At 45.6% G+C, this 15,356-nt stretch overlaps 1 protein-coding gene across 3 annotated transcripts in view; it reads left to right on the top strand.

Moving 5' to 3' along the window:
- The window catches only part of INTS3 (integrator complex subunit 3), a 138,868-nt gene that overhangs the window by 7,069 nt on the left and 116,443 nt on the right, over positions 1–15,356 (top strand). For 2 of the 3 annotated variants that reach the window (XM_029581627.1, XM_029581626.1), the window contains exon 1: positions 6,478–6,635. The exons of the other annotated variant lie outside the window; for it this stretch is intronic. In XM_029581627.1, coding sequence (XP_029437487.1) covers positions 6,567–6,635 — 69 coding nt within the window. In that variant the 5' untranslated portion in view covers positions 6,478–6,566. Of the gene's footprint in view, positions 1–6,477; positions 6,636–15,356 lie in introns of those variants that run through there. 3 annotated transcript variants of the gene reach the window in all.

Genomic DNA, 15,356 nt, shown 5'->3' with positions numbered 1-15,356 from the left:
AATTAGTAAAAAGAAAAAAAAAAAAGAGAGCGAGAGAGAGGTTTATTTATTAGTAGCTTGGGTTGGATTTGTCTTGCTTGTCCACAGAGAAAGCAAAGTTGCTTACCTATAACAGGTATTTTCTGTGAACAGAGTGACAAATCAGCTACACAATCCCACTCTCCTCCCCAGCTTGTGAAAGGACTGAGAAGGCTCGCATGGTGGTGACTGCTCAGGAGCACCCACGCATACTCAGAAAAATGTTTAGGTCTTTCTGAGCTCTGGAGAGAGCATGGTCTGTGTTGGCACTGTTGGATGAATATTAACATAGACATTCCAACTATCATTCTTGGAGATTTTAATCTTCACATTGACTCTACCCCTTGCACAACTTCCTGTGACACCATACTAAAATCGTTAAAAGCAAAAGGCTTTAGACAGATTATTAACAACCCCACCCATTAAGCCGACATTCCCTTGACCTTATCTTCATAAACTCCCTCATACAATCACACCCCCCCCCCCCCCCCACATATTCTCCCATTCCCTGGTCTGACCACTTTCTCATTAAAGCTACCTGCTCCATCAGGAACCCCCCCCCCCCCCCCCCACGTGAACTCAAAAGCCATCATACACTTTAGAAAAACATGTAATAGAGACGACCTTATCACATCCCTGTCAGAGTCCCTTGACAGATTAGATATTTCAAGCGCTGACTCAGCTCTAGCTTCTTGGCAGAACATCACTAACGCAGTGGCAGAAAAAATTTGCCCACTACAATCCAGAGAAATTAACTCCGCAAAAAACACTAAAAAAAACCCCTGGTACATGCACAACTTGAAAAATATGAAACACCGACTTAGAAAGCTAGAAAAAAACTGACACAAAGATCCTACACCTCACTCCTTGCAAAGTTTAAAACTTCACGCTATAACTACCGTGAAATGCTAAATAAAGCTAAGAGAGATTTCCATGCCTGCAAAATTCACCAATTCCAATACAACGCCCGTGCCCTCTTTGAATTTGTGGCCTCTCTAACTAAACTACCCCTCGCCCACATTCCAGACAAAGAAGCCAGCACCAAATGTGAGGACCTCGCACTTTATTTCCAGGATAAAACTGACAAACTTTTGACACTATTCTCCACTACCACTCCACCCAGCAAGACTCCTCTTAACAACCTCACCACGGAACTTAATTCCTTTGAAACTATAACTGCAATGGAAATTGAATCCATCCTCAAGAGAACAAGACCATCCTCTCATTCAACAGACACTATCCCCACAAAACAGCGCGCGCGTGTACTTTTGTTCGCGCACCACGCGCGAACAAAAGTACGCTGGATTTTATAAGATACGTGCGTAGCCGCGCGTATCTTATAAAATCCGGGGTCGGCGCGCGCAAGGGGGTGCACATTTGTGCAACCTGCGCGCGCCGAGCCCGGCGCGTGCTGCCTATTCCCTCCGAGGCCGCTCCGAAATCGGTTCCCTCCAAGGCCGCTCTGAAATCGGAGCGGCCTTGGAGGGAACTTTCCTTCCGCCTCCCCTCACCTTCCCCTCCCTAACACCCCCCCCCCATCTTTGTCGGCAGATTTACGCCTGCCAGAGGCAGGCGTAAATCTGCACGTACCAGCAGGCTGCTGGTGCGCCATCACCCGACCCAGGGGCTGGTCCGGAGGCCTCGACCACGCCCCCGGGCCGGCGCCATGCCCCCGACACGCCTCCCGCCCCGCCCCGAAATTCGCGCCGCCCACCCGACACGCCCCCTTTGCAAAGCCCTGGGACTTACGCGCGTCCCGGGGCTTGTGCGCGCCGCTGAGCCTATGCAAAATAGGCTTGGCGCGCGCAAGGGGCTTTTTTAAGGGTTACGCGCATAACTTATGCGCGTAACCCTTTTAAAATCCGGCCCATACTCTCTATCCCTAACATAATTGCCCAACCTATAGCTGACATCGTTAACATCTCCATCACCTCAGGCTCAGTGCCCAGCCCTCTTAAACAAGCAATTGTCAAGCCCATACTGAAAAAACCCAAACTCAATCCCTCTGATCCAGCAAACTACCGCCCGATATCCAACCTATCTTTCCTATCTAAAATCCTTGAGAAAGCAGTTAACTGCCAACTCACAAACTACCTTGACAACCAACTACTCTTATCCTCCTCACAATACGGTTTCCGAAAATACCACAGTACCGAAACCCTTTTACTGTCCATGGCAGACCACCTCATTAAAGGCCTCGACAAAGGCAAATCGTACATTTTGGCCCTCTTAGATATTTCTTCGGCATTTGACACTATTAACCACAATTTCCTCATACTGCGACTCAGCGAAATCGGAGTAACTGGACTTGCCTTCAGCTGATTACATCATATCTTAGCAATAGGCAATACAAAATCAAAATTGGAAATCATCAATCCAAAGCCATCCCCCTTAATCAGGGTGTCCCGCAAGGCTCCTCCCTATCATCTACCCTATTCAATATCTACCTACTGCCCCTCTGCCACCTACTATCTGAACTTGATCTCCCACACTTTATATATGCTGATGATGTGCAGATACTCATACTAGTTAACGACTCCCTACCCAAGGCCATCAACACCTGGGAATCCACTTTACTCGCAATTAACAATCTTCTATCCAACATACATCTTGCACTCAACCCTGTCAAACAGAGCTCATGCTCATCACACCGGAAGATAACACTGATATCTCCCCACGCCCATAGCGTCAATCTCATTCACCCAGCATGTTAGAGACCTTGGAGTCACCCTAGACAATCATGTGAATTTCAAAAAATTCATCAATTTACACTTAGAGTGCTTTTTCAAATTACACACCTTGAAAAAACTAAAACCCCTCCTTCATCTCTCCGATTTTCGTACAGTACTGCAGGCAACTATTTTCTCGAAAATTGACTATTGCAACTCCCTTCTCCTAGGTCTCCCTAAAAACACCATCCACCCACTCCAAATCCTTCAAAACATTACCGCTCACATCCTCACTAACACCCGTAGAAATGAACACATATCACCTGTCCTCCAGGATCTACACTGGCTCCCCATTGGACACCGTATCCGATACAAAACCCTCTCCATCATCCACAAAGCCCTTCATAATCCCGACATGAATTGGCTCAAAGAAACATTAATATTCCACACCACCTCAAGACCGACCAGAAATCAATACCTGGCAACCTTACGCACACCCTCTCCCAAACTCTACAACCTTGCATCCATCAAAGCTCGATCACTGTCCATAGCCGGGCCTGTGCTGTGGAACTCTATGCCAGTTAGTCTACCCAGGAACTCTGCCCAAATAAATTTAAGCAGAAGCTAAAGACCTGGCTATTCAAACAGGCCTATACCATACCAGACTGAATCCTATTCAGGCATCTCGTTCCTTTCTTGCCCACCCACCCCTGGTTCCCCCCATAATCCTTGTGATTCCTGTCTCTGCCCCCCTAGTCCCTTCTTCTAAAGATTCTCATTTACAAAGAGCTCTCTGTAAAATAGTGTAAAACGCTGTAAAATAAGCTCTTGTTCCCCATTTTAAGTTTAGCTAGTGTTATCCGCATTTGCTTTCAGCTCATGTTACATTTAGTTTGTTTTCATTCAGTTCATTTTACTCGCATATATGAAGAGTTATATGTAAAGCATTTTAAGCTAAGTTCTTGTTTCAATGTAAACCGATGTGATACTCACAGTGTATGTCGGTATATAAAATTGCTAAATAAATAAATAAATAAATAAATAATGTCACCCACTTGGTGCTTAGTCCTACTGTCCACAGAGAACATCTGTTTTATAGGTAAGCAACTTCGCTGTCCTTTTCCATGGAGCTTACAATATAGTTGAGACATGCAGACACAACAAATGAACAAATTTTACTGTACTGCTTAAGTGATTAATAGAAATTAACATGAGTGGATCTAGATCAGGAAAAGTCAGGTTTTGGATTTAAAAGCCATATCAAAGAAGATGGTCTTTAAGTGTTACTTGAATATGGCCAGAGCTGGAGCAAAATGAACCAACTCAGGAAGACCATATGGTGCTGCTGTGCTGCAAGATTCTGGCGTTAGCAATAGAAAGCAAGGGTGCAGACAAGAGCAGCTTACCCAAGAAACAAGGTTGCGAGAAGATAGCAGATAGGGAAACAATGTAGAGCTATGAGAAGGGTAATATGATCATAATGACGCTGGAAGAGGGTAAACTGAGTTTTAGACTATAATTTTTATTTTATTTTATTTATTTGAGGTTCTTTATATACCGACATTCGTTTAGTAACATCATGTCGGTGTACATTCAACAAAACTTTAGCAGCAGCGCTAATGAAAGAAGATGGTTCAGTGGTAGACCTGGGAGGGGGAGGTGATGAGAATGGATAAGGGTTATGGTAGTGTGTTCAGAAAGGACATGGTGGATTATGGTGAAAAAAGTGGGGAAGGGAGAAATTGTTTGGGTGTAAATATCAGAATTAAGTAATACACCCTGGGCTCTCAAATACTATCCATTAAAAATTTGATTCAGCTGTAATTGTAAATGACTTTCAACCAATGTACTGTAAGGACTGAGTTAAAACTTGTTTTGTAATCAGCTTTGAGGCCACTTATAGAAAAAAGGTGGAATATCAAATGTCTATAATAAATAAGTTATACAACTCAGCAAAGCCATGGGCCACAAATCTCTGCTCCTTCTGGAACAAGGCTCATGGATTCCAAGGTCTGCTCACTAGGTGTTTTCCTTTATTTGACTTTCCTGATTAACTATTTTGCTTTATTTGAATTAGTTATTAACCTTGTTCTACATCAGTATTGGCTTCTATGGTGCATCTTCTCCTCACTGTCCCCCTCTGTGCTCTATCTCTTTCCCTATCCCTCTTGGCTAGCCTTCTCCCTGTCCTAGATTCCTCTCTATCCCTCTTTCTTTCTCTGTTATTTCTCCCTATTATATCTTTTTGTGCACTCCATGTCCTTTCTCCCTCCTCTTGTGCTTTTCCTTCTCCATCTTTTATCTTTCTGTGTTCTTTCTCCCTGTCCTTTATTCTTTTTTTGTACCCTTTATTCCTTTATGGTGCTGTCTTCCTATCCTTTATCTCTCCATCCCTCTCTGTGTTCTAGCCTTCTTCCTGTCCTTTTATCTTTTTCTCTTCCTCTGTGCTGTATCCTCCTTTATCCCTCTCTCTGCTCTATCCTTTATTTTCTCTGTACTTCTGTCACTCTCCTTCTCTTTTATTCTGAATTGATTTATTCAAAATATATTAACATAATCAAATATACATTACAAAAGTTAATGAATTACCAAAAGCCCCTCAAATTCCAGCACAATAGAGTTATCACTGTACTATGACCACATTCTATGCTTTTTTTTGTGTGTATCACGGGTGGAAACTTCAGTATTAGAACCAGGATGTCAGTGAAGTCACATAGATATTACGGTCTAGATCGATCACTTTGAAACGCTTCTAAATTCTTGTCCAAGAGTCCCAGGAAATCTTCAACTATTTTTTGTCCTTTTAATTTCTTATGCATTTGTCTTTTTTATTTTTACTGGCTTATATTGCTTTAGTTTGGGTTTATTATAGAACAATTGTTTTGTGATATCATAAAAACAAAGTGATAGCATTGTGAAAATGCAAACGACTTTTCATTAATACCAGGACGAGTTTCAATAGCATATTTCCATTCTTCTAACAATTTGAAAAGGGATGGGAGCTTTTCCCTAAAATATGGGATTTCATTACAGAAGCAAACAATGGCAGGAAATCAAGCAGGAAGGGCTTGAAAACCCAGAGTCAGGGGGCAGGCGGGAAGCAGAGGACAAAAGCACAGAAAAAGCATCGGACAGGAGGCCATCAGCTACTGACGAGGGGGATTCATTCTTGACTGATTTCCTTCCTGCCAGTGCCCCTCAATCCTGGTGTGCAACACTCCCTGCTATTCCAGCCCCGAGACCCCCAGCTAGCTCAGCCAATCCTGCTTTACAGCACCCCTGCTAGCCCAGTGATGAGACCCCGCCCCCAACACACGGTTCTGTCATTGCACCTCCCTCCTGGTCCGCCGCACCGCCCCTCTCCAACTTCTGTCCATGCATCTCACTCTTGCAACACCCCTTGCTAGTCTAAAACGAAAACCTCGAGGACGACTAGTACTATCATCCCTCTCTTATGTAATGCCACGTAAACAATTTCTCCTCTTCCTGTCACAGTTAACTGATATTTTTATTTATCTAGTTTAATTTAATGAATTTATTATTGCTGTATGAATATTCTACTATCCATATAACAGCTCACCTGCTTGACGCAGGCGCAGAATACACCGAGACAGGGTCGGTGATGTCATGCCGCAATTACGGCGCCAGGGCGCCTTACAACGTTCTTCCGCGGCGGAGAGCGAGCCGGTTGCCAATTGGTCATTGCTGGAGTCAATCCTGATTCCTCGGAATCCCATTTGTTCTTGCCTTGTCAATCGGTTGTGAGTGAGCGCGGTGATTGGGAATTGCTGGCGAGAGGGCCGTGGGCGGTTACTTCCGGCCAGTTGCCAGTTTGTTCCTGGATGCGGAGTGTGTGAGGAGCGGAGGCCGCGCGGGGCCATGGAGCCTAAGGGCAAGGGCCGCCTGCTGCTCTCCAGCAGCCTGGACGCCAAGGACGAGCTAGAGGAGGTAGCGGCGCCCGTCCCCTATATTCGCGAGACTAGACAGTTATACAGACGGGGCTGCCCCTGAATCACCCCTCCCGTTATGCTCTGTACCTCCTATTAGGCACCGCTCCCCTACAGACACTGAACCCGTTCTGCACCCCCTTCCCCTACTCTAAAGCCCATGCACCCCTCCCCCTACTCTATGCCCCTTGTTGCACCCTTCCCCTACTTTATACCCATGTTGTGCCCCTCCCCTTAATCTATACCTCATACTGCATTCCTTCCCAGCCACTATACCCCATACTATGCCCCTCCCCCTACTCTATACCACATGCACCCCTCTCCCTACTCTACACCCCATGCAGCATTCTCTCCCAGCCACCCTCCCTCCTCCATATGCGCTATACTCCATGCTGTGCCTCTTCCCCCTACTCTATATATCACACCAGGTACCCCTTCTGTACCCCATTCTGTGTCCCTCCCTCTATGCTATACCCCATGCTGCACCCCTCTCCCTCCTCTATACACCATGATGCACCCCTCCCTCATTCTATACAGCACAACAGTCAAGCACCCCCTCCCACAGGGAGGCCAGTGCAATACCGTGTGCTGGCTGCAGCGCATGGCTTAACATGCGATTGGATGTGCGTTTTGGATGCTCTTCCATAACCTCTGATACAAAACGGGGGTTAGCATGTCCAGAACGTGTGTCCAACTGAGCACGTAGCTAATAGCACTCATCACAAGTAAACTCATTGTGATAAGGCTATTAGCTATTCCCCACCTATGCAAAAAAAAAAAAAGTGTATCTGATGCACACATTTTTATCTTCAAAAATTAATGCTGCCTGATGCCAAGGATGTGCTAGGGATGCAAAATTTTCCCTAGCGCCTCCTTTTTACTGTGGCACCTGATTTAAATATTAAATATTAAATCAGATGTCCAGGAGAGGTGGATAGGCGTGCATTAAGAGAGTGGGCGCTCAATCATGAGCACCCATTTAGCGAGGGCCGATATTGCTTCTGCCTGAGGGTGCGCTCTAAATACCTCAGCTAAATCTGTTATTCCACAATGCCTTTAACTCTCTTCCCCTGTGCAGTGTCCTCCGTCATGGGTAGGATCACCTCTTGAGTGTTAAATATCTGTCCATTAATATGTTGGCCTGCCATATTCTACACTAAAGGTTTTGCAAACAGTGTAGAATGCGGCAGCCCAAATTGTGAGTGGAACAAGTACTCGAGAGCATACAACTCCTGTTTTTGACCAAGTACATTGGCTCCCAATAAGCTTGTGCATTTAGTTTAAGATAATTGTATTAGTATTCAAGGCTCTTTATGGTATAGCTGTGGCTTGTTTTAATGCTGCCTTAAAAATGTACCAGCTAGTTTGAACATTATATGATCTTCCCAGATTAATTTGGTTGTTCCCTCTGTGAAACTTGAAGAATCTAGAGAATGCTTATTTTTTTGTGGCTGAAACGTACTACCTCTAGAGATTAAATCTGAAATCTCATTGCTCAGATTGCAAAAGATTCGTAAAGCATTTTTTTTCTAACATGCATATCATCAAACTTAAACTAAGGTGCTAAATTCCAGTGAAAGTGTGTTTTTATTGTGTTTGTTTGGGAGTACTTGTATACTGATGGGTCTTTAAATTTATTTTAATTATATATTCTAGTATTTTTCAATTTATTTTTATCATTACATTTTGTTATATTTTATACTGTTTTTTATTTTTTGGTCCTTTATATACTTTGGTCCTTATATATATTATATACTGTTTGTTGTTTGTTATACTGTAGGTATGTTTTGTTAGAACTCGCCTAGTATTGTGGATAGGCATGCTGTAAATATTTTAAGTAAATGTCAGTGATGAAGCACACACAGCACTGTTGTTCTAATCTAACATAACTTTACTGAGGAAATCGTTCAGACATGAAAAATGACACTTTCCACTAGTGAAATCTGTAAACCAGTAACTCTCAGGCTGATGCTATATCGTGCACTGAGCCTTGCGCACAGGCTGATGAGCTCTTGGATGCGCATTTTGAACGCATTAAGTTAACACTCAATGCAATAAAGGGATTAGGGCGTCCAAACCAGTGTGTAGCTAATAGCGCTCACTCATGTAAATGCATGTAGATGAGGCTATTAGCTATTACCCCCTCCCCCCCCCCCCCCCGATGCAAAAAAATCACTGTGCGGCCGATACGCACGTTTTAACACAGAAAACTTATTGCCAGCCTCGGAGGCGTTAATTCTTTACATACGCCGAGCTGCCTGAACCTGTTGAACGTGGACCCTTGAGCCGGTTCGAGAGTTGGAAGATCCACTGAAGGAACCTACAGTGGCACTCATAGCCGGGAGGCGGAACTGGACCAGGAGACCTGACAGGAACTTCACCTATACCAGCCCTCGTTCTCCGCAGTTTGGGCCCTTGGGTGCTGGGGCCGGCAGGACTTAGGCGAAGGTCTCCTGGCAGAGGAAGTCCGGTGGGCAGTCTGAGTCGAGGCTGGCAGAAGACTGAAGAGGCGGAGAAGGTCCAGGAGTCATGGCGGGCAGCGGAGGTGCAAAACAAGGAACCAGGCCAGAGGTCGGGGCAGGCAGAAGACAAGCAGAAATCGGAGAACACACCAGAGGTCAGGACGGGCAGCTGACAGAGGGATCCAGGAACCAGGCCGAAGTCAAAACCGAAGAAGCAACCGAAGGCAGGAACACGGGGAGGAGTCAGGAACAAGCAGGAACACTGGAGCGGAGTCAGGAACAAGCAGATACACTGGAGCAACTTGCTACTCAGGAGAGTTGACCTGTTGCCAAGGCAAAGCAAGGAAGTCTGAGGCAGCCTTAAATAGGCCTCTGTTGATGATGTGGGATTTGGGGCCGGGCCGAGGTTTCCCGGGCCAATGCGCATGCCTAAGGGGCGGAGCCCCCTGAAGAACTCGGCGGCGTCTCTTTCATGGGGAGGACACCGCGGCAAGCCCCTGAAGTGTCCCGGGCTGGAGTGAAGGAGGCAGCAGGGAGTGCCGGCGTCTGCTGGTAAGAGAAGGGGGACCTGGCTTTGGCTGCCCATTGCCGGGTTTCCCAACAGAACCATCCCCACGAAGCCACAAAAAAGCCCAAAATACTGCTTTTCTGTGGTTCCTTCTCTTAGTATTGTTCCAATACTAACTAGGAGGAACCCCAGGAAGCAGCATGAAAAAATTTTTTTGCTGGCAGTCAAGTTAGGGAAATAGACGCCCATTAATTGTGTTTGTTTTCTAACCCGTGGCTGTGAGTGGGCTAGGAGAACAGACGCTCATTAATTGTTAAATAAGTATGGCTTTCGACACTATTGACCATGGGCTCCTCCTTAATTGTTTGGTAGAAATTGACCTTGCTGGTACTGCTCAGAACCAGTTACACTCATTTTTGTCTGAACGCTCATTTCAAGTCAAGTGGGAACAAGTCTGATCCTCTTATCATTCTTGTCCGGTGTTCCACAAGGATTGGTACTGTGTCCTCTTTTTATATTTTTCTTTTTCCTTTAACGACTATCATTCAGGACTTTGATTTAAGACCTTTTTATCAGGCCGATACAGAACGGTGCGCTCGGCCAAGCGCACTGTTTAGCCCCCCCCTTTGGCCTCGTGTTTTTTGACACACTATTATTACCCCTTATACAGTAAGGGGAAAACATGCGGCCAACCCCCCTGGAACTAATAGCGCTCATCAAATGCAAAGGCATGTTGATGAGCCTATTAGTTACCCGAAATACAGAAAGTAAAATGTGCGGTCAAGCTGCTTTTCTGTACACCCTCCGACTTCATATCAAAGCGATATTAAGTCGGAGGCCCCAAAAAAAAAAAAAAAAAAATCTGCCCGCGGGTTGGAAAACGGACGCTTAATTTTGCTGGCGTCCGTTTTCCGAACCCGTGGCTGTCCGCAGGTTCAGCAACTGATGCCAGTAAAATTAAGCATCGGTTGTCAGACCCGCTGACAGCCGCCGCTTCTGCCAAGAAGGAGGCGCTAAGGACGCGCTAGTGTCCCTAGCGCTTCATTAGCACGGGCCCTAATTTAAATACTGAAGCGCTCGCCCAGGCGAGGTGCCTGGGCGCATGTCGAGAGAGCCGGCACTTGCCTCGAAGCGCCGGCTCTCCCTCGGAGCTTATTGAATCGGCCTGTATGTGGGCGACCTACAGATCACAGCTTTCTTAAAATTAAGAGCAATTACTTCACTTTCCAGTTTCAATAACTGTTTAGACCAGGTTGCCCGTTGGCTCTTTATACATAGATTGAAAGTCAATCCGGCTAAATAAGAAGCCTTATGGATCTACCATTGATCCTCCAAACTTCCTGAAATGCTTGGTACTCCTATTCCACTAAAGAATACTGTGACTGCTTTGGGAGTTCAGTTGGATTCTAAGTTATCTGTGGTGTCATAGATCTTTGAGATAATCCAAAATAGTTTTTCTTTTTCCGGTACATCCGCCGGCTGCAACCATTTTTAGCCCCTCTTGATTTGAAATTACTGATCCATGCCTTTGTCTATTGCAGTTCGCTTCTGTTTGGACTAATGCCGCTAGAGTTGTTGCAAAATAAGGCTTTTCCTGTATGTACCCAGATCAGTCCAGACTCTTGGGTTTTGCCTCCCTTCCAGCAGATGGAGACAGAGAAAGTTTTACAGCCACTGGCATATAACCTGGAGTCCTTCAGTATTTGTGTCTCCAGCAGATGGAGGAGGTGCAAAACCTGCAGTTCTGAACCTCAAAAAAAACCTGAGAGAGTACAGTGAGCGGATAGAAGATCCCCTCCTAGGAGGTTGGCAGGTCTTGGTGGGACCATCCCCCCCTGGTCGTAGGGTTGAACGAGCAGGGATTGGGGACCCTAAATTGCTCTTGGTGACCTGTTGAGGGTGAAAACTGGTGGCCCAGTTCCCTCACTTCCAGGAGCACGAGGAAGATTCCTTTGCCGCTCTTCATTAAGCCTGCTTCATTTTTTCTGTGTTCTTTTCTTGTTTTCTGCCTGTTTGTATTTTTTCCTTTTTTTATAAAGTTAAAAAAAAGAAAGAGGGACACAAAGGCAGGAGGAGATTGGGTGTTTTTTTTTCTCCACGTCGACCTTGCAGTGAAGCGCTTTAGGGATTAGTTGTTCTGTTTCACTCTCCTGCTTTGCTTCCCTGGCTTGCGTGGTCACTGCTGTGACTCAGAATGCCTTGGGAGCTCCGGGGCGCTGTTTGGGGGTCTGCTTCCTCGTGCCTGCCACGGGCAGGCTGCTGTGTCTGATGCTTCACTGCTGGTGAGAGCACATCTCCCTGGCAGCGCCGGTCTGGTGGATTGAAAGTTGCACGGTGTGAGGCTGAAGCTCCGTTGCTGCTGAGCATGGGAACAGCGGCCATTTTGGGGACCTTCGCGTCTAAAGCATCAGTCGCGGCAGGGGAAGGGTATCACCCAACCGTGCTTTCCCTGGCTGATTTAAGCCCTGAGGAGGCCCGGTTGGTCTGCGGGGAGCAGACTGAGGGGGAGTCTGATCCTCTGTCTGAGGATCTGGATTCTTTCTCCCCTTTTTTGCCTGAGTTTGTGCTCTTGATGCACAAAGCTTTTTTAGCCCATGAGGCCACGGGGCGGCCCTTTCGCAAGCACCAGCTGCTGATCCTTCGAAGGGGAAGAGATCCAAGCTCTCGGGGGCCCCGGAGACCACAAGGGTTTGGTGGGTCCAGGTGCCTCCAAGGAATCTGAAGGGGAGTTGTCTCCAGTAGTTGGCACCTCAGACACTGATCCTGATCGGGGCCTGCAGGACCCATCGGAGGAAGCGAAGTCAGTCCCGTCCATAGAGAGCGATGATCCCAAGGTGCTTCACCTGTTTCACAAGGAGGAGCCATGTCCTGGTGGAGTTAGGCATAGTAGCTCCCCATGGTGGTCCCGTGGGGTCCAACCAAGACTTTTCCTTTTCATAAGTCTGTGGTCAGGAAGTGGGATAGTCCCGGGACTGGTCTGAAGGTGAGCAGAGCTATGGAAAAATTGTATCCGCTGCCCGAGGACACTTTGGAGTTGCTTCAGATTCCAAAGATGGATGCCTCCATTTCGGCAGTTACAAAGAGAATGACCATTCCGGTTGCGGGGGCCACCACTCTGAAGGATATGCAAGATGATAAGCTTGAGCTGCATCTTAAAAAGATTTTTGAGGTGTCAGCAGTTTTATGCTTCGAGCATCTCTGCGGTGGGTGCAGCAGATACAAGAACATATGGATATGTCACTTGCGGAGTCTCAGCAGGCAGAGTGTCTGGAAGCTGTGGTTGCGTATGGCGCTGAAGCCTTATATGACCTCATTCATACTTCTTCCAGAACGATGGTTTCCACCAGGAGACTTCTTTGGTTGCGGAACTGGTCTGCTGATGTTTCCTCAAAGGCTCAGTTCAGAACATTGCCATTCAAGGGCAAGCTTCTTTTTGGTGAGGACTTGGATCAGCTGATTAAGCTGTTGGGAGAGAATAAGGTTCACAAATTGCTGGAGGACAAACGTAAGGGGTCTAAGGGATCCTTTCAGTCTCGCTCCCGGTTTCGGAGGCAAAGGCGATTCGGGCAGAGTAGAGCTTCTTCAGTTACTGGTCAGCGGCAGGCCTTGGGGAGGTCGCAGTCCTGGAGTCGATCCTTTTGGACTCGCAGAGATGGCTCCAGCCAGGGTTCTGGCTGGAGCCTGGTCTACTCCTCTGACCCAGTGATAGGAGGTCATCTTACTCATTTTTATGAGGAGTGGGCCAAGATCATGTCAGACCGGTGGGTTCTAAGTGCGATAGAACATGGTTACTCTTTAGAGTTTGCTCGTCCGCTGTGAAGCTGCTTCATGGTGTCTCCCTGTGCCGCGATGGAAAAGAAGTGAATCGTGCTTCAGGCTCTCAATCAGCTGCGTCAGCTGGGGGCCATAGTTCCGGCACCTCCGCAGGAGCAAAGAACGGGTCGTTACTCCACAGTCCTGACCAAGGGCTCAGGAAGAGTCCGCTTGATCTGTCTTTTTGTCTGTTGTCCTCATTGTCTGAAGAATGGCACAGGCTTCTTTTTCTCCGTAAAGTTTTCAGATCGTTTATGGTTATATGTTGCTTTTCCTCTGCTCGTTCAAGAGGGGTTGCTTCTAAAATTTGTTAGGGATGTTTTTACTGTATCAGCTTGGTCTCATACACTGTATCAGCTGCAGGTTCTACACCAGGTTATATGCCAGTGGCTGTAAACATTTCTCTGTCTCCATCTGCTGGAAGGGAAGCAAAAATCCAGGAGTCTGGACTGATCTGTGGTTCTACAGGAATGGAAATTAGCAGGTAAGAACCAATTTTCCTATAAAGGTGATCTGTGGTCTAATGTGATCACGTGACTCCTATCCTAAAGAGTTACACTGGTGACCTGTTACATACCGAAGTAAATTTAAAATATTGATCTTTCCGTGCACTCCACTTTGAAATTCCTCTGTATCTCTCCAAATTAACTTACTATTCTCCAGTATGCTTGTTACTTTTTTCAAAAAAATCTTTATCGGTCGTCTCTTTAAGTATGCGGAAATTTATATAAGCACAAGGATCCTCTGTGCTTTGTATATATCTTAATCAATTCTTGAAAATCAGATGTCTTAAATGCAACCTCACTCTGACCTAATGTATAATATAGTTTCCTACTGGAACGTAAACTTTAAAACGTCTTTGTTGTCAAAACGTAACGTGTCCTTACAGTAATCAAAGCTTTGCATTTGTTTGGTGGTGGTAACAATCAAATCTGTTATTACTTTACCTCCCTCTTCTTTCTGTGTCTTTATATTGAGAGTGTGGTGGAAGGGTTGGAGACCGAAGGGGGTATCTGAATTCAAGAAGGCGTGGATAAATACAGGGAATCTCTGAGGGAGTGACGGGAATTGCAGTGGCTACATAAATTGGACGTATCTTTTGGTAGGAAACAAGGTCTCCCCTCAGTTACAAGGTGTTCTCATTAATACACAGACTGCTTCAGCACAACTCCGTACCCGGCTTCAGTGCAGTTTTGAGGATATCTCAGCCTGTCTGCATAGTAAGATAAACCAATAAAAACGTATTTGAAGTTCCTTCAGTTAAATTTGTGCATCTTGGTGCTGTCAGGGGAAGGGCCTTTTCAGTAGCAGGCCCTTGTCTGTGGAACAGCTACATTTGATGCCATGCGTGAAATTGCTCAAAAAGGCATTAAAAACCTGTTTATTTTTTCAAGCCTTTAATGTCCATGTTTCAAATGGATTCAGTTTTTGCCAGCTCGCTGATTTTTGTTTTGTTTCTCACTCGTTAGAGTTGCAATCAGCCCATGCTAGCTTTTACCATCTCGCTGTTTCTTATCTTGTCTCAGAAGTGTATTTTCATTTGATACAGCTCTAACTATATTGTGTAAATAACAATGCTGTTTGTCCAATCCATGTTTTGTTTTGATTTTTAAATTATGTATGTCAAAATGCTGTGAACTGCCTCGAGAGATAGTATGAGAGCAGGTTATACATTTTACAAATAAAATATAACGACATAGGAATAACAAAATTCCTATCTCATGAACCTTGCTGGCATAGATGCCTTAGGCTACTGTGATAAGTTTTCTTTGAACGGTGGCTGTTTTTAAATGATAGTTTATAGATAACATGTCCGCAGTTTCATTTTTGAGTTCTTTTGGGAGAATACTTTCTGGTCTGGTGGTTTGTTACTCCCTCATTTGTCAAATTGATCTATTACAGTATTGATGTATTCTGTAAACACAGAGATTTGCTTTGC

The sequence above is a fragment of the Rhinatrema bivittatum genome, chromosome 16 (assembly GCF_901001135.1).
Source record: "Rhinatrema bivittatum chromosome 16, aRhiBiv1.1, whole genome shotgun sequence".
Classification (NCBI taxonomy): Eukaryota; Metazoa; Chordata; class Amphibia; order Gymnophiona; family Rhinatrematidae; genus Rhinatrema; species Rhinatrema bivittatum.
This window is presented reverse-complemented; position numbering and strand designations above follow the sequence as displayed.